The sequence below is a fragment of the Apiospora marii genome (assembly GCF_038362585.1).
Source record: "Apiospora marii strain CBS 49790 chromosome Unknown utg000002l_segment0_segment0, whole genome shotgun sequence".
In the NCBI taxonomy this organism is placed as follows: Eukaryota; Fungi; Ascomycota; class Sordariomycetes; order Amphisphaeriales; family Apiosporaceae; genus Apiospora; species Apiospora marii.
The window spans coordinates 4,957,923-4,984,817 of NW_027117373.1; the positions used below are offsets into that span (position 1 = coordinate 4,957,923).

Below are 26,895 nucleotides of genomic sequence, written 5' to 3' on the forward strand. Positions count from 1 at the left end.
ATTGTGCCAGTGGGCAAGCCGCAGGATATGCGGGCCCTGCGGCTCAACTTTCAAAGCTTCATCGTTGCGGCTGGACTCGGTCTTAGGTCGGTCACATCGGCGACGGCAAGGTCGGCGGTGGCTTGGAGTCACCTTCGGCGATGGGGGCCATGGTGTAGCAGATCTGGCTCATGTAGTGTGAAGCATGTGCCCAGGGGCGTCAACATGGTAAGAGATATATATAGCAGAGTATATATCTCTCACATGGGACGGTTCAGGGGTTCAATACATAGAGGTCGCTTTCACCAACAGTGAATACAGTAAGATTCACACACGACTTGTCTTTCTTTGCTTCTCCTCGGCGTGATGATAAACTGCGCCCATTTCTGAGAGTTGTGATACCTTGTGTGCAATCTCTTTTGGCTGTAGGGATCCAAAGCCGGTGCTGTTAGTCTGCTATGCTGCTTCTTTTGTCTTGTGTCTGGAATATTTGAATACTGTCCTTGAAGGGAGCATCTTAGACCTGCGAGATCATCAGAGAACAAAGAGGGATCAGGCAGTATCTAGCTACTTAGCACGGTAACAAATGACCAAATCCTCTCCATCCATAACTTCCTCGGATGTAAAGTCATCACCTCCTTGGCTTACATCCGCGTCCTCAATCGATATCTCTAAGTCTTGCGCCTGTATGCTGACTTCCTCGTTCCCAAGCATTGCTCCCTTTGTGTAATCCTCGTTGCTCTTCACCGGGCCCGACTTACTGACCGTCACCTTGCGTACTCTATACGCAAGTACAAAGTCGCTGCTCTCCTTCCACGAAGTGGCCTCCTTTCGAGACACACTGCCCGCGATTCCCGGTCCTCCACTGACAGGCGCGGCACCGCCGCTCCAGATGGACCCGTTGACCTCGACCTCGAGGCCTCCTCCACTAGAAGCACTCTTGAATGTGTTGGCGGATGCGCCTCTGACCGTCTTCAGCCCCGTGATGATGTAAAGGGGCTTTCTATAGCGGGACTTCCCGAGGAAACGACGCACAGGAGCTGCTTCAACGCATGCCCGGAGATATTCATCCCGCGGGAGGTACTGCGTTGTCTCGAGACGCTCGAAAGCAAAGTTCTCTCCCGCTCTATCTTGACCAAGCCATGCTTAGCATTAACTCGGAGTTCATAGGACAGTATTCGTGAGAGGTCTTATGCTTTGATCATATTTACCTACCCTTTGCTCCGCTCCATGCCCACATCAACTCCAACGCCGAGAAAGCTCAGGAAACGAGTGACTATCGAGAGCCTGCCTTCACGGAGCCTCTCGTACGAGAACTCCACCTGGCGCTTTTCGGTCGAGAATAACTCGTGGTCGGCAGGCAAGGGCGCCGTATGCAAGGGCAATTCGGGCGTCTTGATTGACGCCAGCACGTTGCCGATCTTGATGGGCCCGTCCGGGGGAAAATCCCATGTCGGGGCATAGAAGAAGCAGGGCACGCGGTTTGCCATTATGGATGTCACTATTGCACATATCAATGCAACAATAGGCTAGAATTGATGTAAATGTGTTGTTGGGGGGAAGGGAGACTTGGATTTATGCTGATGAGGGGATGTCAGCCCAACTGAGGTAGCCCAGGCAGATTTTCGAGTGATGGTGGCGGGCGCTCCAGGCAAGGCATTCAGGCAACCCCACAGCGAATCATTGCTCGTGTCGCTCATGCACTTGAAAGCAGTCAAATCCTCCCGAGAAGGCTCCTCACAGACTTCATAAGACCATAGGTTTTGCGTGGCCCATTTATTGGTATCTACATAAGGGTTCATCAAAGCTTGCTCAGCCATCCAAAATGTCCCCGATAGTTCTATCTATGAACTCCTTATCCTTTCCGAAAAGGCTGTCGGGGTGAAGCCTTATGTCAACGAAGTGGTACCCATCTCGTATCCCTCCATCATCCTTCAGCGCGATCCGCCGCATCAACTGCACCATCCGACTGCGACGTCGCAGCTTGTGGGCCTTTTCTGGTAGATTCAGTCTAGCATATGTCAAGAGAAAAGCAGCAATCCCAGCCATGATTGGCGTTGCATACGATGTGCCCGACTTCACTGCCGTAATCGTGGCTTCTTCATCAGCAGATGAAGAGTCCATTGGCCAAGCGGACTCGATCGCCTCGCCGACGGTAGCGAGACTGGTTTCCTCAGGAGGGGCGGTTGGACTAAAGGCCGAGCGGTTGCCGTTCACGTTGACTGAGTTCACGCACACTACATTGGAGTCGCGCGCCGGGTAACTTCTTCCATGCTGCGCACCGTTGTTTGAGGCCGCCGCGAAGAGGAGGACATCTCGGAGGCACGCATGGTTTATCGATCTCTCGAGGTCACCGTATCCGTCATTATTGCCCGCCGGGAACCCAAAGGACATGCTGATTATGTCGACTTTCCAAACATCCACTGCGTGGTAGATCGCCTTGGGAAATTGAGCAAGTAAGCCAGGATGACTACCAAAATGGAAAGGCATGTAGGCCGAGTGGTGTCATCAACAGGTAACACATACATTGGAAATTATCAGGGGGTTGGCAGGCTCCCTATCAAAAATTTTCGCAACATAGATGTCAGCGTCCGGCGCATAGTCAAGCAAAAGACTAGTGATAAAGGTGCCGTGGCCATCGAGATCGTGAACGGTTGTTCTGACTCCATCCCGACGCCAACTAAGCTTGGCTTTAATCCTTTCACCACAGGCCTGCATGTCAGGGTGGTTCAGATCGACGCCTGTGTCGAGAATGGCGATCTTGACGGACGCCAGGGACGGGGTAATACAATCATCTGAAATAAATTTGTTGTAAGTGGATCGGTAATCGGATTTCCAACGCAAATACCTTTGGCATCTGTTATTCAATTACATTAGTGTGTCGCTCTTCGATCGAGTCTGTCGCTTGTCTTGTTTACATACGCCTGGGGAGAGTGGCCGTCCGAGGGTGTTTCGTCATCGAAGAATTTGAGACCCTGGTCGCCGGAGCGGTAATATGGATGGGAGGGCGACGGTGTGAGCTCATCCAGCGGGGTTCCCAGTCTACTCGGTATTAGACTTGGCCCCCTTCGGTTGGGAATTAGGTATTTCCACAGATCCAGCCCTTGCACTGGTTGTTGTCGTATCACTTGAGCCCATCTGCTCATGTCGAGTTTTTGCACGACTTGGTCCAGCTTCTCGATAGAAATGGAACTGTAAGCCATACTCAGGTCGTTCTCCAGGGGCTCGATCACCTCGTCATATAGTCTGCCCCTCAAATCCTGAATTCCCAGCCTATTGCCATACTCATCTTGCCAGACTTTGGGGTCCAGACATTTTTGTATCGCGTGAAGAAACTGGGAGTTTTCAGGCATATGATCCTCGCAGGCACGGAATACAGCCCATGCGTTCAGAAACTTGACGAGGTTCGATACGTTTGCCTCGACAGGAATGTTGAATCGCTTGGCCAGTTCGGAAAAGGGCGTCACAAAGTAAATTTCCATCAGGGTGATGGCAAGTATGACAATGGTGGGGAAAGGGTGCGCCATCAGGTCATCAGGGTCGACCTCATCTTCATCGGAATCTCCAAAATATTGGCTCTGTTGTCGTCCATCTGCCTTCAGACCTTCTTCATCAAATGTTCCAGAAATATTTGTTTGGAGGAATGGCCTTAATGGAATTTGCAAGGCACTCGTACGGAAGAAGAGAATGGTGGAAGAGCTCCACGTCGGCTTCAGCCATGGTGTATCCTGGAGGTGCAGGACAGCGTAGCCAAGCAGCACAGAGAGGATACGCTTTGTCTTATCCGTGAAGGCTCGTGGTCCTCCCTGCAGGAACTCGTGAAGAGTGACAGGTCTCTGGGTTGGGTCGACTTGGACGTTGCTTCGCTTGGATTGTAATTTGTACAGTCGGCCCTGCATGACTTTGAGTTCAAGGCGATAATCTGCGGCCATGACACGTCGGGCCTTGTCGATGGACTTGCACAAACGCTTGACTGGGGCACATTGCGCCGCTGGGTATCCAGGTGGCTCGGGCGCCGCCTGTCCTTTCACGGCGATCCGAACCACGACCTCCCTAGTCGTATGCACCCGCACCTCTTGCCAATCTTCTTTGGCCGAGAGGAACATGTCAAAGTCTATTTCTTCATCATTCAAGTCGTTGCCTTTGGGTTTGCGATATGTGCCAAGGCCCAGTCTAACACCGAAGTCATGTACAGGCAAGCACTCGCACTTTTGGCAGGCGATCAGAGCCTTGAACGTGTCCTCGGCTGCGATTCCCACAGCGAATGATGGCTTGTCAAACTTTCGCTGGGGCGCCAGCTCGTCCCGGGCCCATGAGGACCTATCTTCTGGGTAACGAGACTGAACCTCTTTCTCCCACTGTTTCAGAAATTCCATCATGTCGCGACGCTCTTGTCGGTCGCCAAATGCAAGAGTGGAGCGTATGAAGTTGATCTTAACCTCATCACTTTTGACTTGAACTTCGGTCCATCCGTCGTACAACTCCCGCAGTCTCTTTTCAAAGGGTGCCGTCGAGGTTATGATGGCTCCGATTCGTTTCGTGATGGGATCGGTAAGATCGTATGGTAAACAAATGCCGTTGCGCGCGATACGTTGCATGTGATCATCCGTGATCATGAGGCAGTAGGCTCTGAGATCACCGTAGAACTCGTGGAATTCATCATCGTCGGTATGTTCATTTTTGAGAATCCTCGCAATGTCCTGAATGATCCTGAGTACTTCGTGGATCAAGGCTGTGCTCTCGTTGGCTCTGTCGTCGCAGTGACAAGGAAGTCGGCTCATGGCGATCATTGATAGGGGTCGACGGTATCTAACTCGACAATGCCGCAAACCTCGCCCTTGGGTGAAATGAAACGAAGACCCCGTGGGGATGAGACTGTTGATTGCAGAGAGCGCTCGTCTGGTTGGTGGGCTTCAGCCAATCAATCAATAGTCGTTTATGTCCCGGAGCCTTATGGCGGGCTGCAGATGTGTGATAATACCCCGCCACAGGGGTTGGCACGCCTAGGTCACGCTGACACTGGTGGCTGTCTTCGATTTACTTTGGATTCCTTGCATTCTATTTTGTGTTCTCTTCCCTTTTCAATCGTTGTGAAAATCAGCATTATGGCAATAGTTGCAACCAAGGCCCAGGCATGCATTACCTCCTTCGACCAATGTCTTCACCAGGCCGCATTGGTTCACGTGCGAGAGCGTTCTCTAGTGGAAGACCAGCTAGCAAGGTTTTCCATTTGGACGGGAACTATGCGCGTCCTCGAGCCGGGCAGGCAATCCCTCGACCATCGCCTCCGAATGGCCCCTGAGGTTCAGGATACCTGCGCCACGCTTTTGGAAGTGATTTTTCGTCGTCTCCAAACTTGTACGTCTTTCGCTCTGGATTTTTACTTTTTCGAGAATATGTTGTCTCTCTTTCCGGCTTATCTCACCAGCACTCAAGGCAAATCATCTCTGGTGGGCCTACAGCCCCAACACATCGACGACGATACCAACGATGATGCATTCCAGCAAGCCATATGTGGGATCGCAGAGCACATTAGCCTCTTGAATAAACTATCCAACACCATTCGCCGCACTATTAGGGAGTTGCATATTGCTGAAGCAGCTAATGCCGGAGCATTCAGGATCTGCGACGATGAAGGCAATGGTGCCGAGGGCTTCCTCAAGGAAATATTCACCCGCTACATCCGTGATAACTTCCCTGCGACTAGCGAAGTGATCCAGGAAAGACTAGGAGGCTCAATGATCTTAAGACGGAAGCTAATGCTATACCGAAGGTCGCGCTATGGAACTAGGCCTATCCGAGTGCAGAATGTCCCATCTCTAGCTAAGACTCGATCACCTTCTCCCAAGCCTGCAGCCGACACACAGGACACATTTACGAGCCACAGAAACGAAGCAACACAATGGCAAGATACGGTTACGAATCGAAATAACGAAGAACTATCATGGCAGGATTCAATCTCCGTAACTGGGAGCGCAACGACACTCGCTCCTGAAAATTTCCGCAAGCCGTCGGCTCCATCAATGGTATCAAGCACCAAGACCATTGCGCTGAGCAGTGACGAAAGCCTTGCTTGCCCACCAGCACCAATAGGGTCCATCAAGCAAATGCAAAAGCAAATAATCATGATGCGAGGAAAGAACACCTGTTCAGGCGAAGAAATCGATGGGATGTCAGGCCAATATTGGGAACATGCAATCAATGCCGTTGCGGAGGTCATGTGCCCCTATTGTTTTTACGTGATTCCAGCGTCAGATGTCGCCGATCGGGAAAGGTGGAAGTAAGTCATATTGACTCATTGACCCATGGTACACTGACTGACGTGATAATCAGTTCGCATGTGGTGAAAGACCTTGATGTTTACATCTGTCTCTTTGAAGAGTGCGACTCGGCAACAGATATGTACCATCATAGTAGCCAGTGGCTCGAGCATATGCGACAACATATAGTACGATGGCGTTGTGTTGCCAGGTCCCACGAAGAGTTTTTGGGAAACACTCGGGAGGAGCATGTGGAGCACATGAAAAGCGAGCACCAAGCAACTCTGACAGAGGCGCAACTTGACCTGCTCGCCGAAAAAGCCGCTCGGCCGATGGGGCCACTGTTCAAATCCTGTCCCCTGTGTGGCATATTGCAGGGCAGTTCCGATGCTATGGAGGCACACGTAGCAGGGCATCTCAGGTTACTTGCCCTTGAATCTTTGCCTACGTATGAAGACGGGGGGTCCAAGCCACTTGAGGAGGACGGAAGTATTACCGGGAACCTCGGCCCAAACAATCGAAGTACAATCCAAAGTTCCATGGCTATACAGCTATCAGCAGAAGACCCTGCCCTGGGTGGCACCTCTTCCGCCGGAAAAAGATCCTTTGCAAGAAACCTGTTTCGCGACCAAGGCCGTGTCGGCGAGCAGCATAAGAGACCTGCGGAGGGCACGACAGATATACAACCTATAGAAGATGATGCCCGAAACGATAACGAAGAAGACGGGTGGGACGAAGACGACAACAACGATGAGGGGGAGGAGGACAAAGACAGCTATGACGAAGACGGAGATATGACGAGCGCCATAGAAAACAGCCGGCGCGCTTACTATGGCTATGACCAGGCAGCTGGATCATCTCGTACAGCAGCTCCAGCTTATTCCACAAGTAAGTTCTTGTCACTAGCCAATCTATTACAGATTAGACATGACTAAGGCTCTCAATAGATATAACGTCCGAGGATGTCGACAGTACACGGACATATGGAGCTCCGGATATATTTGAAGGAAATGAAGAGAACTGTAATTGTATAAGCAAACCATTACCACAAAACATGCTTACCAGGTCCTCAGTTTTAGGAATCGATCCAAGCAACTTCTCTGTCGTACCGTCGTCGTATTATGAGCCGGGTAGTGTAAGAGCCATACCTCCCTATCCCCCCTTTCCCTGGTCTGATACGGATTAGGCTCACTATAAACTTAGGTCTTCAACGTATTAAGGAGAGAGCCCTGGGACAGGATCACAAGAACGCCTACCGAAATAGCTTGGGATTATAAACAGAAACGCTACGTTGGTGTTCAAAGGTTCATTATAATTGCAACCGATCGCGCACAACACAGTACGTGTGTGTAAGTTATACCTGGGTCTACCTACCTGTTTTACCTAGTCATGGGTGTGTATATTAATTAACAGAATCTCAGACCAATATTAACGTACGAACGTCGCGGGTGTACCAAGCCCGGGGTTCAGCCGGGTGTTCACGGTATAATATATAGCCAGGGTCGCCGGTCCGAGTTGAAACCGGGCGAGAAGGATTTGGGATACAAACCCGTATCTTGTACCATGAACCCTCACGAGATTCTCGTGAAAGAGTCCCGGGTTAACTACGCAAAACTAGTCACAATCGACCACAACGCCGATGTGCAGTTCATTGGTAGCATCACAGAGAGTGACTTCTCTATCGTACGACATGCTGTTGACGATTGCTGGCGGAAGAAGAATCGGCATTCGACCAGGCATTCCAAGTCGAAGTCGAAGTCAAAGTCAGACTCATCCAAGCAACTCAATGCCGAATCGATAAAACTCAAGCCATCCGAACATGAGCCGGCAAACGTCGCTTCATCCAGAAAGGCATCCAGAAGACCTCACTAATAAGCATGCCCCGTCCGAATCCGAGTCAGGACTTTGGCCCGAACCCAATGATCAAGTCGACTTGGAACCCAGACTTAAGTCGAAAGCTGAGCCATGAAAACGAAAAGGGTCGTGGATAATACCTCATGTAGCATGGCTCAATCTAGTTGAATTCAGCTCAGGTTACAAGTATTGCTGAGGGAAAACCACTGGTATGACATGGCCATGAGGCGACTTTCTCCAGGGCCTGGAAGAGTATAGCCGGACCGAACCATAGCTACAATTGAGAGCATTCTCCCATAATATGGTGCGACTGCAGCCATCGCTCGGCATCTGGTTTTCCGGTTGCCTTTTCTGCAACGGGGCATAAACTTGGTCCGTTGGATGAGGCCGCTTCCTGGCTATCTAAATGGCAACGTGTTGGTTTTCGCAAAGACGCTGCCGGCCTTCGTCGCTCCGCCGACCGGCGGCGGCGGCTCCAGAGCGCATGCGAGTTGCGTCAAGAGCCCGCCGGATCATGGTTCGCCTTGATAGAGCGACACAGTCTCCTTTGCCATCGTCTATTGGATGAAGGTCTTCAGGGACGCGACCAATCCTGACTAGGCTCTGCGGCTACCAGGATGGAATACTGAGGCGTTATGGGATCGCTATCAGGATCAGACAGATGAACCGACAGTATGAGAATGCGGATGTTCGTTGGTAGCTTTACGGAAGCTTGGAAAGGGTGCAGGGACGACGGTGCTCGCTTGGGCAAACCATTCATCGGGTGTCTGATGTGATGATGTGACTGCAGTTTTGCTACAACTTACACAGGAAGCTATATACGTCCATGTGTCCCCTGTAGCGATGCACCTACTGTAAAAGAGTATGACAAAACGCAGCAATGCATGGCAACCATTAAGCTTTCCAAGCCAACTTGTTTACAGTTCAATCAGGATCTGACAAAGTGATTAAAGTACGAATTAAGTTGCATGAGTAGGTTGACCGTCAGCTTTCAATAGAGATTAAGAAACTTCTATCACCACTTGAAATACAAGGCGACAATGCCAGGAAGTTGATCAACGGACCCATGATGGGATTGGTTTTAGGTGTGAGGCGGAAAAGAGTATCGCCGGCCATCGTCAGCTGGGGCGAAGTCCCCAAGCCCGAGCGAGACCCCACTAAGCCTGCACTCAAAGTCGCAGGGCGGCCAGCGGCGTCAACCCCACCATCTCATGCCGGCAGTGATGTCAATTGCAACCCATCACCTCCATCCCACCAGCCGTGTAACAAGAGACGACTGAGATTGAGAGGACATGATGGTCGCAAAACTGTCCGACCTCCCGCCCGAGCTCCTGGACCGGGTCTGCTACTTTGTAGACACCAAAAAGACCCTTGTGCACCTTTCCAGATGCTCGCAGCAGTTGTGCGCCGCCGCCACCCCACATTTGTACCGTCACATAGACCTGCTCTCGACACCGGCAACAGATGTGGACAGGCATTTGGACACCCTAGTGTCGCTGTTTCTCAGTCATGCCGAGGTTGCCTCACATGTACGACACCTGGCCATTCGCATGCCCGACAGTAGGGCTCCGCGGGAAGAGTCTACTGTGCGTGCGCCCGAGATTCAAGAGTTCATCAGGCGGCTAGACGGCATCTTCCCATCTAGCGACAAGCCGCCTCCCGGATCGGAGGAGCAAACAATCGCAACTACCCCTGGAGCTTACCCGGATAGCGATGATGACGGTGATGCTGGCAGCATCTGGAGCACTACCGATGAGGACGAGAGCGAAGAGGAGATTGAGGGCGGCGACGAAGAAGCCACCAACGAGGACATGAGCGGGAAGCTATCGCAGAAGGCCACGGAAGTTCAACGCTGGGTAATTCTTGTCATCCTGTTGACACGGCTTCAGAAGCTCGAAGTATTGGATCTTGAATTCTCACAGCCTGCCTACTGCGGAGAGATCTTCGACATGATTCTCCGCTTCAACGAGCGCGCGATAACTGCAAGGCTCCCCAATATCGACAAGATATGCTTTGGCTACTCGTCTGTACCTGCTCGGGGGCTACTTTGCGATGGCACCTTCTCCTTTCCGGGCTTGACCTCCGTCTTCTTGCATCGCGTCACCAGTGGGGCTTCCATGACGTTCTTGGGCGAGCCGAACACCCTTCCCATGCAGCATTTGGAATTGCGTGACTGCCGCCTATCTCCGCCCGAGCTCGCCAACATCGTCAGATCCGCCAAGAGTCTGAAGTCATTCGTCTACGAGGTCGGCGAGCCGCGCACCACGTACCAGAGGAGACAGAATATCAGCTACAGGTCGATCCGAATGGCCCTGGAAAGCCAGAAGGACAGCCTGGAGTCCATATGGGTGGACTACCCTCACGACTATCTGTTCGACGAGCTCTCGACCGACGAAACGAGACCTATAGGTTCGTTCCGCCACTTCACCGCTCTCAAGCGCTTGCGGATCGCGGGGACCTACATATTCGGCTTCGTCTGGACGGATCACCTGGACGTGAGACGGCTCGTGCGGGCGCTGCCAGACCAGATCGAACTGGTGCACCTGACCCACGCCGACGAAGACGAAGAGACGATGGAAGGGGTGCAATTGGTATTGAATGCCAAAGCGGACGGGCAACTACCAAAGCTGTCCAAGTTGTTGATGGAAATGTCCCACCCGTACTTTGATTCGCACAAGGACGAACTCAGGAGGATGAGCCGGCAGGCAAGAGACGTCAGCATGGACATTGGCATCTTCGACAACTACAGCGACGACCGGATCAAGTCGGACCACGACTGGGTGCGGTGCTCGCGCGCCGGTAACCTGGGCTACAACCGAGAGGAGAGCATGTGGGGGTTCGACGGGGAGGTGCAGTGGCCCAAGCGAGTCTCTGGGTGCATGCAGAGGCCCCGGTACGGCGAGATTTACATAGATTCTTCATAGCCAACGGGTGCGTGCATATTTGCATGGCCGCGCGCGCGCACCAGGGCGATATTTCCGGAATGTACGTACATGTAAGCAGTAGTGCGGGCGGGCGGGTTTTTTGCCAGCCTCATTCCAAGTTACATACCATTCTACAGTCTGACCAACATAAGCTTGCTCAGAAAGATGCCTCTACGGAATTACGATATGTAAAGATTCGACTCGGTCCACCGACAGTGAGGCTCGTGGCTCGGGCATCATTTGCCCCCCAAGTAAAAACCCAGGTTCCAGGGGATGACTTTTTCTGGCCAGGGAACTTTTCCAGAAAAAAACTTCATCCCAAATAATAATGGGGTATGTCTGGTCAGATTACTGTACAGTAACAAACCTGGCATTTGTTATTCGGGAAGGACGGGAGTGGGCGAATGGGAATTCGGAACCCCTGTTATGGGAATCGGCACAGGCGACCGAAAATGCGCAAAAGCAACTGGTTGCCTGGAGGGGTAGGGACAGGGGCACAAACTTCTAAGATCCTTGGTCCTTGCTTTGGAGAAGGCGGCGAGTGAGGGGCAAGGGGCACCATTAGGCGCTGGGAGATGGCAAGGCGCTGCAACAGGCCTCTGCGCAGGAAAGCCCATTGAAGCTCTGCCCAAGGCACCACGCCCCAACTACCAACCACTGTCCACAAGCTGCTCAGAAATGGGAGAGCCACTGTTTCATCTTAACTTTTGCACTTTGTCCCTGGCTCCGATCTCTTGGCAACCGCCGCGCCTCCAGTTTTTTTCCTGTCGTCTCGGCTGATAATTGCAGGACGGAATGACGAGTGCCCTCGATTGCTATGGGGCTGACACCACACTCCAGTCCCAGTTCGGAGTCTTTTTTTGGTTGGTCGGTCGGCCCCCCTGCGACTTTTTGCAAACGGCACGCCGCTAGCAAGCAAGCAAAGCTACAGCAGCGGGCAGGTCGGTGCACTCGGTCACGGAGCTGAACGTCCAGGCGATGCTTGGGTCGCAGTATCTAATCTTGAACTGGGCCCGGCTTCGCTATGCTCAATGCGCGCGAAAGAAGTCCCGGAGGATGGAGTACCTACATGAAAGAAAAAGAGGAAGAAAAAAAAATAAGATGCCGAAGCACCCATCCGCGCGTCCACCGTTCCATACTTGACGAAGGTAGTCGGAGGTACCTGATTTGTAAACATGGCTGTCAATTGTCGCTGGGCTGAGTTAATATTGATGATCGAGGGGAAAAGAAAGGCGCCGCCGGGCCACGTCTACCACGTCGGCTGCATTTTGCTTCTTTTTGACGCTGCTGGCGTTTTCTTCATGACACCCGCTGTCTGGGCAGCCGACCGCCACTATTGGCGAGCTGGGCCGCAGCCAAACGTCACGTCCGGTCGTATCTGCATGTCGTAGGTGGGAAGGAAGTAAGGTATATGGCTCTACATTGCGTTTAAACCTGCCAATCGCCAATATATTCATTCCTTGATTACTTAGAAGGTTTTCGACCGTTGGGTAGCTGATGTTACTGTGTTACGCGACTCATGTGAAGATTGAATGTCGTAAGGTCGCGACTAACGAGCCTACGGCACCCTACCCAGCCGCTAGCTCCCTCGCGGGGGTGCGCCATGCTGCAAGGAAAAAAGGCACCAAAGGACCAAGATTCAAGATTCAAGAACTCTGACCGACAGCCTGGCGCAGCAACCCCGCCGCCAGCGCAGTCCTGAGAGAGGGAGGAGAAGGAAGGAGCAAGAGGAAGCAGAAGAAGAAGCATGGCCCTCGGAAATACCATCCTCTTGGCACGCCTAGCCGTGCTCATTGGCCATGGCGGCCCGGGCTGGCAGATGCAAGCAAGCACAAGACCCTCTTCTCTTGGTCGTCTGCCTCTCTCTGCAGGGCGACGCGCGTGTGTTGTTGTTTAGTGTCCTGCCTGCTTGCAGAAACTCGCGAGCTCCAATGAGGCCATCAAGTGCCACATGCTGGGCCGGGTCTCGGGTTTCAAAGATAGATCATGAACGCACCACTGCGTGGTCGAGGCAGTCGGCCACCCCAGAGAGCTGAAATACCTAGTACATATGTAGTAGAGCCCAGGGCGCCTATGGGCACAGGCAGGCAGGACTCAGGAACGGAACTAGCAACATTAAGTGAGGGCATCCATCGAGCAGAGAGAGAAGAAAAAATCGCTTATTATTAGCAGTAGTGCCCGTACCCGTCCGGCGAGTCTAGCAAGTACCTACATACACACTTCACGTTACCCAGCGATACCCTGCTCTCGGGCCCCCCATCCAAGCGGTTCCTGGCGCACGCAACAAGAAAGCAAGAATCAAGGCGAGACATCGCATCGGACCAAGTTCGTTTGCCCAACAGCTGTGCATATGAGACGAGACATATAACGCTGTCTTCCCAGAGTTTCCCGGTCTGTTATTGACCCATTTCCCATAGACTTTGTCAAATTTGGCCCAGTTGAGACCCTCGCTTGCCTGCTTCCACCCCGCCGCCCAGACTTTGAAGTGTCTCGTGTATCGCTTGCAGACTGCAGACTGGAGGCACGGATTAGGCAAGCAACCTTAACTTGACGGCCATTACGGCTTCGAGGTTACATGCAGCAGCAGTAGCATCGGCAGAGCAGGGCAAAATTTGTCAGGTCCCGTCAACTCTCTTTTGGAGTGAGGGCTGATCGGCATTTGCTTTGCCTACTCTCGCAAGACTTGCATATACTTGCCCTTACCTTACATACCTTACGTTATTATACCTACCGGCCCCCTTCTCAACAAGCGAGAAAGCAAGATGGCGGGCACCAGGCTGCAGAGACCGTCTCCGGTTGCGTTGCAGCAGAAGCCGCCCCCCAACACGCTGCGCAAGAAGCCACCACCAGTTTCGATGCACAGTCATCCCGCCATGTCCAAGCAGAGACCACCACCACTCCCGGTTTCGTTCGACAACAACGTCAAATCATCGCCCGCGGTTCTTACGAGGCGGAGACACGGCTCGCTGTCGGTGGTCAATACGAGCGAAGCGCAATACCAACAGTACCAATACTACGCACCATATCAGGCCACCACCCCGGCGCCGGACAGTCGCAGCAGCAGCAACAACCACAGCAACAGCAACAGCAACAGCCGCCGCAGCCACGACGGGCACCGGGGCCGGTCAGCAGATGTGGTGGTTGATGATAGCACGAGCAGGAAGAATACCACGGCGACCAATACAAATAACCAGTAAGCGAGCCCTTGCATTGAAACGGTATAATTTCCTCCCCCAGGGCCCGAACCACCAGCCGCCTATTTGCGTCTCCCACCGTAGTTTGGTGCTACCACCCTTGACGACTTGGTGGACCGGCCCATGTTCACTGACACCCCAAACTGCCTTGTCTTTCTGATCTCGAGGGGAAGTCCCCCTTGTTTAAAGTGGTTTCCGTGCCTGCGTTCAACACGGTTCGCAATTTGGGAGTATGCCCGGCACCGGCACCCGGCTCCTCTTTCTCCTCTCCTCTCATGCGCGAGATGCGAAGGTTTGGGAAGGCGATCGGCATGACATGTTTCCCCATGTTTCGTTAGCGATCGAACCGAAAGTTTCCCATGAGCGAGCGCTTCAGTGAGCATTGGCAGCAAAGCAGCACTTGGCACCTATTTCATGCAGGTTCCACCCCTGAAGATCTTACCACTTGCTCTCTGGCCCCCACCATCGGACAACCCTGCCACCCACCCACCGACTTACCTACTACTCGTGCTACTGCCTCCCCCCTTGCACATGTTCGTGGTTAGCGCTGCGCTGAAAAAAGCACCATCATTTCCACAACTGCCGTTGGCGCAGCTTTTAACCACCTCAGCGACGGCCTCGTACTATTTCGCAGGCCCAGTGGCTTGTAGCCTCCTTCTGGTAGTATCCTAGAACGGTCTAGACGTAGCGCTCCTGCAAAAAATGGGCAGTCGGTCGTGTTCAAGTGAATGAGTTTTGGGGGTGGGAAAGAAACAAAGCGAGCGAGCGAGCCCGACAGACAGACAGAGAGAGGCAGGAAACTGCGCATCTTTACTTGTCGTTCTTCACCCCCCTTTTTAAAATCTTCCTACACACATACCTCCCTACCTACCCCCTCGCACTCACACCTGCAACTACACCTGCACGTGGGCTGTTGGATCATCGCCGCGCGTTGTTGAGTTGTATTGCGATACTCCCTGACCCCAGCACGCCAATCATTTTAATCCCTTGAGCGCCCCACGGAAACCTGCCGATCGCTCTTACTTGGCCATCCCCGTCCATATGTCTGGGGCCGCACGCCGATAAACATAACTGACCCTGTCCGTCTCTTCTTGCCATTGACAGATTTGCCGCGAGACCATCCCATCATACAAGAGCCCGTTCTGCCTCTGCTGTCGTCTACACGCCCCGGTACGACAACAACCTGCTGAAGCCCGTCAGCGCCCTCGCCCCCAGGAGACGAAGCCCTAGTACGATGGTTGTAGCCGCCGACCCCGGCCCTGCCTTTGTTCCCGTCACCGCCGTTGGTCCCAGGGACCCCAGAACCAACATGGACCGACAAAGCTCCTTTGGGGCCGTCTATGCCACCTCCTCCTTCCAGTCGCGCTCTGCGAAGGCCCCGCCGGCTCCCATCACGCCGGGCTCCTACGCGCAGTTCGACAACCGCCCGCAGCCCTTCACGAGGCCCTCCAGCAGCAGCTCCAACGCGAGCGGGAGCAGCGTCATGACCCGGGAGAGCATCGAGTCCAGAATGCGCAGCCCCGCCAGCAGCCGCACGAGCTTCGAGTCTTGGGACTCGAGCCCGCGGAAGGCAGACTTTTCGGCGTGGAACCGACCCTCCCCTATCAAGCAACAAAGCTATAGGAGAAGAGGGCCGGGCGAGCTTTTCGCTGCACTGCCGGGCGAGGTGATGCAACTTATTCTGGATCACCTGGGAGACTTGCACCTGGAGCCGAGCAGCACCAGCTGTGCAACTTGCATGATGAGGGACTTCTGTTCCGTTGCTCTCTCTGCCAGGAAGCTCCTGGTCCATGCCAGAACAGCACTGTAAGAATCCTATTGGAGAAATTCGTTTCAATTTGACCACTAACAAGAAGGTAGCTACGAGAACATTGTATTGGTAGGAAACGATTCGGCCGTGCAAAAGAAACGCTACAAGCTCAATGCCGGCACTCGGCTAGTCTTGCTTCGGCGCACACTTCGAGCGAATCCCTCGGTGAGCGCCATGGTGCATACGCTGAAGGTGCCAGCAGCTCCCACGGGAACTGCGGTGGAGGAATACCAGAACTTGGTGGCATCGATCATCATGGCCTGTCCCAATTTTGAGCGACTTGTCGGCCCCATTGTCACATACGATCACACCTGGAACCGGCTCCACCACGCCCTGTCCACCCGCTGGAAGCTCAAGGAGATGAACTGGGTGGTCGGACCGTCCCCGTACCAACGCCAGCGCCGCATCCGATCGAATTCGAGCGCCGCACAGATGATGGCGCCATCCATGCACGCGCCGCCGGGCGACCTGCAACCGCAGCAGAGCCTGGCCTTCCTCGACTTCAACACCAACTGGAGCCGCCTCAAGACGCTGACCATCCACTGCCTGCCGGGCGCCACCCTGACGCCGTTGTCGCTGGTGGAAACTATGCTCGCACACATGCCCAACATTGAGCATCTCTACCTGTCGAATCTGCCCCTGACCTCGTTCGACGACTCGAGCCTCCTGGCGCTCCCAGCGCTCAAGACGCTCTGGCTGTCGGATCTGCCCGGCATCACCAGCGCCGGACTGTCCTCGTTCGCGACGCGCCAGAGCGCGCAGGGCCTCACGGCGTTGACGCTGAAGGACCTCAACATCGCCTCGCTCCCGGCCCTCGTGCGCATCTTCTCGAACCTGGTGTCGCTCGAGAAGTTCTCCTTTGTGCAGAACCGGGCGCCGATCCTGCCCGCCGACGAGATGATCTGGCTCTTCCCCTACCTCGCCTCCCGGTCGCTGCGGAACCTGCACTGGGACATCCCCGTCAGCGACGTCGCGAACCCGGCCGACCCCATCCTGGCCAAGAGCATCGCGGCCGGCGGGTTCCCCTCGCTGCGCTCGCTCCGCGCCCCGAGCGACGCCGAGGGCATGTTCCAGGCGCTGTGCATGCCGGTCGAGAAGATCGAGCTGGCTAGTGATCGGTTCCACGGACGTGGGCTGACCAATAACAACAACGGCGGCCAACGCAGCGGGCCGACCTCGCCTACGGCGACTTCGCACCAGGCGGCGGCTCAACAGCAGGCAGCGGCGGCGGCAGCCGATAAGTCGGCGTTTTTCAGCCGGAACCTGCACCACGCGCGCCTGGCGGCTCAGACCCGGATCGAGGCGGCGCGGTCGCGCCCGCGCTACTTTGTGAATGTCATCGACGAGGACGGGTCCGTGGTGGAGAAGTATGGCATGTCGGGCTACATGGGCCAGGTCGAGTCCAAGATCCGGTACCACCTGTTGCCCGACGCGGGCGCCACCGACGAGAACGGGGGGCTCGTGGACATGGCGGACGTGATGATGGGGGACGGAGGCGAGAGTTTGGGCGGCGACCGCGAAGGGTGCTCGGGCCGCTGGAACGCCAACGAGACGAGCGCGGCGGATAAGCGGGATCGGGAGAGGTGGTGGCATACGGAGAGGGGGCGGTGGCGGCAGGTTGGGCTGGCTTAAGGAGCCAGGCGATGATGAGGCAAGAGGGGCATGATGATGGAATGGGGGGAAACACACTTACAACACAACATATAATGATATCTACGAAATGAGATAGCGATGACGGGTATTACGGGATTTCTTTGGGTATATTGCGTGGATCAAGGAATGCACGCGGGTTTTCGGGATTTATTGGGTATTGGGTCGCGGATTCAAGGCGCAAGTTTGGATACACAGGGCTCTCGAGCAAGATTATATCTATTGGGCTCTCACATACGAATGTAATACTACTTACTATATAGCAGCGCGGAATGATACCCCCATATGGATAATCAAATTGGATCTGAAATCAAAGTCTATAGCAAGGAAACCCATTTCAATGTTCTATGCCGCGACGACTGATTATTGGATGGCAGGAGTCAAAAGCAATTCGGGGATACGTCTTTGTCGGATTTGGGACGGGCTCGGCTCCGATGGTCGGGCCTCTTTTGCGCCGACCACAAATTACAGTGGACGTCATAGCTTTTTTGCCTGGTCCCTACATAAACCGTCATCGAAAAAAAGGTGGCGGCGTTATCGCGCGCGAAACAGAAACGAAACTGCCAACCCAACATTGTCAAACCAACACAACATCACTACCTATCTGTCTTGCAGTTGATTAAATAGTATCATTACTATTTGCCGACGACCTCGAATACTTCCTCAAAAACACATATCCTCAAAGTGCCATCTCAATTCGTGGAAAGGCGCAACAATCACATCACCATGCGGTCTTCCTTATTACCTCGGCGGCGCCCATTGGAGCGCATCTGCGACGCCTGCCAACAGCAACGACGCGAACTGTCCAGCTCGACGAGCAGATCGATCAGTCTCTTCAGCAAGCCTTTGCCGTCGCCATGCACCACCGCGACGTCGATACCGCGACGTTCCAAAGCACCAGCCGCCTCTTCTCTGCTCTCGAACAGCCAAGCCTTTTCTCACACACGAAACGTACGCGGTGCCGAAGCCGCGTCTCGCAAGCCCGCGGAACCCGACTCTTCCTCCTCGCAGCAGCAGGAGCAGCAGCAACCCTCTCCTTCCACGAACGCCAGCAGCAAGCAAGCCGTCGTGCCCCCAACCCACTACGAAATCTTCCCCGAGACCTTCCCGCAGGGGCCCCGCCCCGCGGCCCCTTCCACGTGGACGTGCCGACGCTGCGGCGCGAGTTCCTGAAGCTGCAGGCCAAGGCGCACCCGGACATGCACCCGCAGGCGCACAAGCACCGGGCGGACGCGGCGTCGGCGCGCATCAACGAGGCGTTCAAGACGCTGACGAACCCGCTGCTGCGGGCGCAGTACCTGCTGGAGCTGGCGGGGCGGGGCGACAACCCGGGCACGGACGAGGCGGCCAAGGTGGAGGACCCGGAGCTGCTGATGGAGGTGCTGGAGGCGCGGGAGATGATCGAGGAGGCGGAGAGCGAGGAAGATCTGGCGCCGTTAAGGGACGAGAATATGGCGCGGGAGAGGGGGAGCGAGGGGGTGTTGGACGAGTGCTTCAAGACGGGGGATTTGGAGAGGGCGGCGGCGGAGGCGGTGAGGTTGAGGTACTGGGTCAATATCCGGGAGAGTATTGATGCGTGGGAGAGGGGGAAGCCCGTGGTGTTGGAGCACTAAGGGATGGGAGATGGACGTGGACATTACAAGCGCCTCCTTTGGGGCTGGCTCTCTCCCAGTGTTGTCACGCCGCCTAAGGGCCGCTTGTTTTATCGTTTTGATGCTTGGACTTGGGGATGTGGCATGACCTACCTACATTGCGTCGGGCGTTCATAGAGTCGGCGTGCTTTTTGTCATTTGTCACCACTGTCAGACATTGCATTGCCTGGACATGGGCCAACAGGCCATAGGATTCTAGAGAAGATACGAATTACAGAGCTGTCCTATGCCATATGGTCTTCACCTTATCTATTTAGCGAGAGAATCCTTTTCTCATCAAGAACCACTATGTGCAAACTCTCGAGTCCTGCAAGTACTGATGCCATGTTCAAGCCCGCCCCAACGGCCCGACCCCCTTTGTCATTCCGCAGCAGTCATCAGCAACCCACATGCATGGGAGTCGGAGTAGAACCTAGGGAGTGCAATAACTTTAATCGCCGGCCAATTTTGTTTATGTGATTCGCTTGTTGATTCATTGCTAACAGATAGATACCTCGTCATGCAAGGAGTTCTATTCGTTGCGATCGTAGTGTTAGTCCTGTAGCCAGTCACATCCTCGTCCTAAAAACCCGCGTACTAGGAGAGAGTGCTTAAGCAGAGGCACCATGGGCCAGGAACTTTCTATAAGCCTCGGCCAACTTCGGATCTATCTCGAACGGATTCTCCGCCTTCAGATTGTCGCCGTCGGAATTGACAGGGGCAGTAGCCGGACTACTACTACCTTCGGGAGCCGCCGCACCGTGGCTCGGCGGGCTGTCGTGGGCGTACGTGGCCGTGCTCATCGACGGCATCACGGGACGCAGATGAGAAATCTCCATGGCAATTTTCTTATAAGCCTCGAACCGCTTCGCATCTCCCTTGGCCATCATGTCCATGATGGCTTTTTGGTAAGCCTTAGTCCACTCCTTGTCTTCCTCGAACGGATACTTGAGGCCGTCGCCCAAACTGGCGGAGTCGGCCGGATTACTACTACCTCCGGGAGCCGCCGCACCGTGGCTTGCCTGCGGGCTGTCGTGGACGTACGTAGTCGGGGCCGCGCCGTGGTTGTCGTGGGCGTACGTGGTCGCCACCGTGCCGTGGTTGACGTGGGCATGGACCCATTTCAGGTGCTCGACGAAGCGGAAGCCCTGGCCGCTCAGGATGCGAATTAGGTGGCCGAGCCCGGCCGTCATGATGAATTCGTCGTAGGCAGGGCATTCGCGGCCCAGGAAGATCTTGGGGTCGTGCTTGGGGCAGACGTCAAATGGCCAGGGGACGAACTCGAAGAAGTGCTCGAGGGCTAGATGGGTTTGATAACGAAAGGGTTAGTTAGAGGGAGGGGGAATGAAGTAAGGCGAAATGAACATGGGGGGTCAGGTCAGGTTGTTATAGGGGTAAAAGAGGAGGGCGGGGGACGTACCTGGCTTGCACTGGCGCTTGAGCCAGGACTCGATGGTGAGCATGTCGGCGAAGTCCCGCTCGGGGATGGCGCGCGCGAGGAGCAAGCGGTTGCGCTTGTTGCCGCGGTAGCCGTCGAACGTAGACGGGGAGGGGGAGGGGTCGTCGTAGGTATGCAGGACGGGGAACATGGTGGACATGATGCGGAACCACAGGAAGGCGTGCATGAGCCGCGCCTTGGATATGATCTGCCACCAGGGCTTGGACGGCGTCGTCTCGGCGTACTTGTTGGCCAGGTATCGGACTTGCTTGTCGTACTTGACGGCCTCGAGCAATGTGAACTGCTCGTCGGGGGCGAACGAGGTGCGGGCCGGGAACGGACGCTTCTTCTGCGAGCCGTCTGTTGTCACCGGCAGCAGGTGGGCCTGGAGGAAGAGCCGCGTCTCGGCCTCGTCGTAGATGGCCACGTCCTTGCACTGGGACGCGATCACGGCGAGCCGGAAGGTCTCGGGGTCCATGTGGTCGATGACGATCTGCAGCTTGATGCGCTCCTCGTCGTTCTTGAAGACGTCGTGGAAGAACGAGTTGACCCGGATCACGCGGCGGAGGGCTCGGAGGTCGGGCAGGCGGGTCATGATCTCGGTGCAGATCATCCGGTTCGTCAGGGCGCGCAGGGTGTTGAGCTTCTGCTCGTTGGTTTTGACGTGGGCATCGATGAGTTTCCCGTATGCGCAGTACATTTCCGCGAAGTCGGAGGTCTCGGCGAGGGTTTTAGCTAGGATGTCGCGATTCGGGAGCTGGGTCAGGTATCGGAGTTGAACCAGATGGTTTCGTACGCCGTAGCGGGCGCGCTCTACGCTATCCATCATGAACACCGCGAAACTGCTTTGATGGCCTGATGTGCTTCCGAAAAGTGACATGCTGTAGGAGGTGAGTCAAGAAGAAGTTTTGCGGCGAACGATACTGGCAACTAAAAGCTGATGCACCTGCTGCTACAGGTTGAATACTTCATGTAGTTTGGGCCTTAGGGAATCCTGTAGGCAACCATTCAATTCCCTGGCAACCGAAATAAAACGATGTTCCAGTTGTGGGTTGGAAGTGTACGGAACCGCAGGTGTACATAAAGGGAGGATAGGCAGCATTATGGACATACCTCAGCATGTTCACTAGAATTGCTTCCCCTTTGATATATATAATCCGGTTTCTTTGCAAGAGCAGCTTACCACTAACCCGGCGAAGCTTATGCAGCACTTTTTCTGTAAGCCATTCACCCTGAGCGCCTCCGAGGTGACCCCCGTCCCCATTTGAAGCAATCCCCCGCGGTGCAAGCAAGATCGAACCACTCCATCACGACCGCCTCCTGGTTCTGGATATTGTGCGAGACGCCCGCGGCACTGTACGCCTCGAACCAGCCGGCCGACCCGTAAACGTACTTGGTCCACCCGGGCACCGGGGTGTTGTCCGCCGTGCTCACCGGTGCCCCGTCCAGCCCTAGCACCGAAGTCCACTGCTTGACCTCCTCCCCGAAATTGACATAATCCAGCACCTCGTCGGCCGTCCCATGAAACACCTGCATCTTCGGCCGCCACCCGTCGTCGCCGTCGCCGTCGTAGCCAGGGTACGCCGCCCGCACCATCTCGGCCCACTCGGCGCCCGTATGCGTGATCTTGCCCTTGGCGCACGCGTCTCTCCAGGTCCCGTACCCCTCGCCCGCAAAGCACCCGAACGGCACACCCGCGAACGCCGAGCCGGCGGCGAAGAGGTCCGGGTACGCGCCCACGAGCACGTTGGTCATCATGGCCCCCGACGAGACGCCCGTGACGAAGACGCGGTCCCGGTCGCCGCCGTACTTCTCGAGGGTCCAGCGCACCATGCTCGCGATGCCCAGGCTGTCGCCGCCGCCGTCGTGGGTTAGTGTGGCGTTGCTCGAGACGTCCCAGCACTTGTCCGCGGCGTTGGGGCTGTCCGGGTAGATCACAATAAAACCGTGCTGGCGGGCGAGCGCGGCGTACTGCGAGCCCGCGTGGCTGGCTTGGGCGTCGCCGTGGCACCAGTGCGGGTTCACGAGGATAGGCGGGCGCGGGGCCAGGGTGTCGGGGACGTAGATGTAGAAGCCTACGTTGCGCGGGTTGGGGCCGAAGTCTTCGGTCACCTTCTGCAGCGAGGCGGCGTGGGTGGCTGCCAAGGCGCCAGCCAAGACCACAAGGGCTAAACGAAGTCGTTTAAGGAACGTCATGTTGACTTTCAGTTAGGGTAGTTACTCAAATGACAATCACAACATCGGAAAGCTCGACGGAATGGAAAGCCCATTAGACTGACTTGAGGGGCTTTATATGCAATCGGGGGTGGTGAGAGATGGGTTCTCCGCCGAGCCATATCCGTCCGGATGCTGTGGATCAGCACACGACGGAGCATTGATGTCCGCCGTCAAGACCGGTTTAGCATACACGCGGTCTCTTCCTCTTTCAGACTCCCACATGAAGGTTATACAATGTTCATCCGAACGATTAGTAGCATGCTGTAGGCGAATATCGGCCTGGGGATGGAACCATTGTATCATTTTTGGTACGTCGTCTTGAAACTCAAGCTTTGGAGTGTGCTAGAAACTGGAGACAAGAGCTCAAGGCGGCGACATATAAAACAATCCAATGCTAGTACGTCAAGTATGAGATGATCATCTCGGCAATGTCATTAATCATGTCTGCGACGATAGAGATAATACGGCGACAAGGGACTATCATCCTACTCAGGGGTTACTTAGTTTACGACGTTGAAATAATATCTCAGGTTGGATGGGGTTGGCGGGTAACCTAACCTTTAGCACCTGCCGGGGATTTAACGCCAGCGAGATCCGACACCCCACGCTGCACCTGAGTCCACATCTGCCCCGCTTCTGTTCGACGACAACCAAATCACGTCCACCGCATAACTCAGCAAACGCATGTCGGTCTGGCTTGTGAACTGCTATTATTCCAATCGCCAACGGACTGGCTTCTTCATCTGTCTGAGTAACTGGTCGTATATCTGAAAACCTCGGACATTGGACAGACAGACAGACCACGACCATGGCAGCCCAAACCCTCCCGGAGGAGGGGCCCGTAGACCTGTCGCTCAAGCCGGACAACAGCGACGTCCTACCGCCCCCTCCACCGCCCATGTCAGTCAGCCCGCCCCGCATCCTGGTCATCGGCGCCGGATCCCGCGGCCGCACCTATGCTCGCTCCGCCATCTCGTCCAGCAACGGCGTCGTCGTGGCCGTGGCAGAGCCCGACCAGTACAAACGCGAGCAGTTCGCCCGCAACTTCATCCTTCGCGGCAAGAGCAGCACCGACGAGCCGGCCCCCGAGGGCTCCCTCTTCGCCGACTGGCACGACTTCCTGGACTGGGAGACGACGCGGCGCGAGCGCGAGCGGGCGGGCGAGGAGGCGGTGCCCGAGGGCGTCGACGCCGTCTTCGTCTGCGTGCTGGACGAGATGCACCACGACGTCGTCGTCGGGCTGGCCCCGCTCGGCCTGCACATCATGTGCGAGAAGCCGCTGGCCACGACGCTGGCCGACTGCGTCGCCATGTACCGCGCCCTGGCCCCGCACCAGCAGAGCAAGGTCTTCTCCGTCGGGCACGTGCTGCGCTACAGCCCGCACAACATCCTGCTGCGCAAGCTGCTGCTCGAGGACCGGGCCATCGGCGACATCTTGAGTGTTGTGCATACCGAGCCGGTCGGCTGGTGGCACTTCTCGCACAGTTATGTAAGGGGCAACTGGCGGAAGGAGTCGACGACGGCGCCGTCGTTGCTGACCAAGAGCTGTCATGATATTGATATACTGCTCTGGCTCTTGTGCTCTCCGGCTCCGGGGTCGGATCTCCCGCCACATCTGCCCTCGACGGTCTCCTCGTCGGGGTCCTTGCAGTTCTATAAACGAAGTAGGAAGCCCAAGGCGGCGGGAAACGCCACCAACTGCCTGAGCTGCCCCATCGAGAAGGACTGCATGTATTCGAGCAAGAGCATCTACGTGGGGCCCCGACACATGGGTCTGGAGACGGGCAACACGCGCTGGCCCATCAGCATCGTGATGCCCGACATCGAGAGCTTCGACGAGGGCAGGCGGAAAGACGTCCTCATGTCCGCCCTGGCCGAGGACTACGACGAGTCGACGCCGAAAGAAAAAGTCGACGGGCGCAACTGGTTCGGCCGCTGCGTCTTCGAGTCCGACAACGACGTGTGCGACGAGCAGGTCGTGACCATGACGTGGGAGGAGGAGCCGCTGGCGCCCGGCGGCGCGGCGGAGAACGCCGAGGCTCTGCAAGGGCGAGGCTCCAAGCAGGCAACCTTCCACATGATCGCGCATACCAAGAAGCAGTGCGAGCGCTACACGTACATCTACGGCACCGAGGGCGAGGTCTACGCCGACTCGCGCGTCATCACGGTCGAGGACTTCCGGACGGGCGAGACGACGGCGCACCGGCCGCGGCTGGAGAGCCTGGGCCACGGGGGCGGGGACGTGGGGCTGACGCGGCAGTTTATCCTGGCGGTGGACCGGGTCAAGAACCACGGCTGGAAGGCCGAGCGGGCGCAGGCGGAGTTTATCGGGTGTACGCTCGAGGAGGTCGTTCGGAGTCATGCCATGGTGTTTGCGGCGGAGGAGGCGAGGACGGGGGAGAAGGTGATTGAGTGGAAGGCTTGGTGGGATCGGGAGGTGGGGCAGATTGAGTGAGGGTTGAAGTCTGGCCGACCGGGTCTTGAGTTTCGATTCTCCTTGTGGATTATAATGCTTTGTGCGACATATGCTGGCTGTAAGAGTGTCAGTTTACTATGTCCGAACCCATATGTCCCTAATGGATTTGGTAGTAGTCATTGAGTCCTGCCCTGAGCTGGGGAGATGGGATGGGACCTGCGTTTGCATTGCTTCCACCCGAGGCGGAAACGGGATTGGTCATGCCAGCTTCAAGCCGGGTAGCCATGTGAGTCTCAGCCAGGACGTAGCGAAGAATACTGCGTCGTAGTAGTTTCTGATAGTCACTATATACATGCTGTAAGACCCCGCCACGTATGCTCCCCAATCCAACTGCGCACTCCTTTTCCAGCCCTACTCTCCGGGTGTCATCGTGCTGCCATACTTGTATGAGCAGTTTTGCATTACGCACGCTTGAGATTATATTTGGCCTGGGCAGGAGCACCTCTACTAGTACACTCGTGCAAATGAACAAAGCTGGCGAGTCTGGAGACACACTGTAATGGGTAAGCGAGGCTCTGACAATCAGTGTGGTATTAGGAGCTGCCTATGCCCCGGTGAATTCAGACAAAAGTTAACTCTATGCAGGGAACCTAATAACTATAGAGGCAGGAGATCGGACGAAAATATTACCAAATCGGACGAGAGGGGTAGGATTCGAATACTTACCATAGACAGCCCATCAACTACAGCAGCGTTGTTCTATCCCTGAAAATCACACAAAGAATATTAGCTCCTACTTTCTCCGTCTAGACAGGTTGACCACCGCTGAGTCACGTCACGTATTCTAAATAATCTCTGGCATGTGTTCCATGCATGAGAAGCAGGTAGCTTAATGGGTGAATTACCGTTGCAGATAACACCAGAGAGCTAATCAGACTAGGGCGAGGATACCGAGCTCGGGTTGGCGAGGCAGATGTGTGTTTCAAACCGGCCCAGACCGTGCATAAGAAAACAGTGACAGCTCCGGAAGCTATACTACTCATAAAACGATCAAAGAAAAGGTGAAAAACGAAGAGTAGCAAAGGATGGGAGAGGGCTTTAATCAGATCCAGGAAAGGGGGTTGAAGCTTCAGCCCTAATGTGCCATCCACCAGTTCTGGTTTGGTGGCTCAACCCCCAACAGACTCAAAAACATATCTATCCGGCTCCAATGTGCCTGATCATGATTTTGAGCAACTGATTAGCACAAAGAGTACTAAGCATGGTTTACCGAAGTCATCGTGCTGACAGGATTTCACATCCTTGTTTACCCTGGGACGACATTCCATTCTCCGCCGACATATCTTTGAATGCCTTTTCATCAAATGATATAATGGCATGTAACATTACATCCCTCATGCAAAGCGAACAGCCACCAGAAGACTTTCGTACCGCTTGGCGTAGGCGGTGAGGAGCCAGGAACAAGATTCGTGGCGTGGGTTCAAATCCCACCGAAAGCGCACATTTCGACTCAATAATATTT

The 26,895-nt window shown here is 55.2% G+C and overlaps 10 protein-coding genes across 10 annotated transcripts; 7 read left to right on the forward strand and 3 right to left on the reverse strand.

The window, feature by feature from the left end:
- Positions 1-546: 546 nt before the first annotated feature.
- On the reverse strand, positions 547-1,469 carry PG985_003281 (uncharacterized protein; the record flags this gene model as incomplete). Its single annotated transcript, XM_066823050.1, has 2 exons — positions 547-1,105; positions 1,195-1,469. 2 exons carry the CDS (start codon positions 1,467-1,469, stop codon positions 547-549), a joined length of 834 nt encoding a protein of 277 aa, XP_066690482.1.
- A 322-nt stretch (positions 1,470-1,791) lies between these two features.
- Positions 1,792-4,760, reverse strand: PG985_003282 (uncharacterized protein; the record flags this gene model as incomplete). Its single annotated transcript, XM_066823051.1, has 3 exons — positions 1,792-2,418; positions 2,506-2,836; positions 2,902-4,760. 3 exons carry the CDS (start codon positions 4,758-4,760, stop codon positions 1,792-1,794), a joined length of 2,817 nt encoding a protein of 938 aa, XP_066690483.1.
- Positions 4,761-5,084: 324 nt separating this feature from the next.
- On the forward strand, positions 5,085-8,111 carry PG985_003283 (uncharacterized protein; the record flags this gene model as incomplete). The annotated part of the gene is made up of 5 exons (XM_066823052.1): positions 5,085-6,259; positions 6,313-7,127; positions 7,187-7,261; positions 7,313-7,374; positions 7,653-8,111. 5 exons carry the CDS (start codon positions 5,085-5,087, stop codon positions 8,109-8,111), a joined length of 2,586 nt encoding a protein of 861 aa, XP_066690484.1.
- A 1,277-nt stretch (positions 8,112-9,388) lies between these two features.
- Positions 9,389-11,017, forward strand: PG985_003284 (uncharacterized protein; the record flags this gene model as incomplete). Its single annotated transcript, XM_066823053.1, has 1 exon — positions 9,389-11,017. One exon carries the CDS (start codon positions 9,389-9,391, stop codon positions 11,015-11,017), a length of 1,629 nt encoding a protein of 542 aa, XP_066690485.1.
- Positions 11,018-13,779: 2,762 nt separating this feature from the next.
- Positions 13,780-14,214, forward strand: PG985_003285 (uncharacterized protein; the record flags this gene model as incomplete). Its single annotated transcript, XM_066823054.1, has 1 exon — positions 13,780-14,214. The coding sequence occupies one exon, from the start codon at positions 13,780-13,782 to the stop codon at positions 14,212-14,214; it is 435 nt and encodes a 144-aa protein (XP_066690486.1).
- Positions 14,215-15,520: 1,306 nt separating this feature from the next.
- PG985_003286 (uncharacterized protein) lies at positions 15,521-17,653 on the forward strand (the record flags this gene model as incomplete). Its single annotated transcript, XM_066823055.1, has 2 exons — positions 15,521-16,017; positions 16,072-17,653. 2 exons carry the CDS (start codon positions 15,521-15,523, stop codon positions 17,651-17,653), a joined length of 2,079 nt encoding a protein of 692 aa, XP_066690487.1.
- Positions 17,654-18,528: 875 nt separating this feature from the next.
- On the forward strand, positions 18,529-19,284 carry PG985_003287 (uncharacterized protein; the record flags this gene model as incomplete). Its single annotated transcript, XM_066823056.1, has 1 exon — positions 18,529-19,284. The coding sequence occupies one exon, from the start codon at positions 18,529-18,531 to the stop codon at positions 19,282-19,284; it is 756 nt and encodes a 251-aa protein (XP_066690488.1).
- Positions 19,285-20,566: 1,282 nt separating this feature from the next.
- Positions 20,567-21,479, forward strand: PG985_003288 (uncharacterized protein; the record flags this gene model as incomplete). Its single annotated transcript, XM_066823057.1, has 2 exons — positions 20,567-20,626; positions 20,685-21,479. 2 exons carry the CDS (start codon positions 20,567-20,569, stop codon positions 21,477-21,479), a joined length of 855 nt encoding a protein of 284 aa, XP_066690489.1.
- Positions 21,480-21,967: 488 nt separating this feature from the next.
- On the reverse strand, positions 21,968-22,936 carry PG985_003289 (acetylxylan esterase-like protein 1 precursor; the record flags this gene model as incomplete). The annotated part of the gene is made up of 1 exon (XM_066823058.1): positions 21,968-22,936. One exon carries the CDS (start codon positions 22,934-22,936, stop codon positions 21,968-21,970), a length of 969 nt encoding a protein of 322 aa, XP_066690490.1.
- Positions 22,937-23,765: 829 nt separating this feature from the next.
- On the forward strand, positions 23,766-25,412 carry PG985_003290 (oxidoreductase family protein; the record flags this gene model as incomplete). Its single annotated transcript, XM_066823059.1, has 1 exon — positions 23,766-25,412. The coding sequence occupies one exon, from the start codon at positions 23,766-23,768 to the stop codon at positions 25,410-25,412; it is 1,647 nt and encodes a 548-aa protein (XP_066690491.1).
- Positions 25,413-26,895: the final 1,483 nt, after the last annotated feature.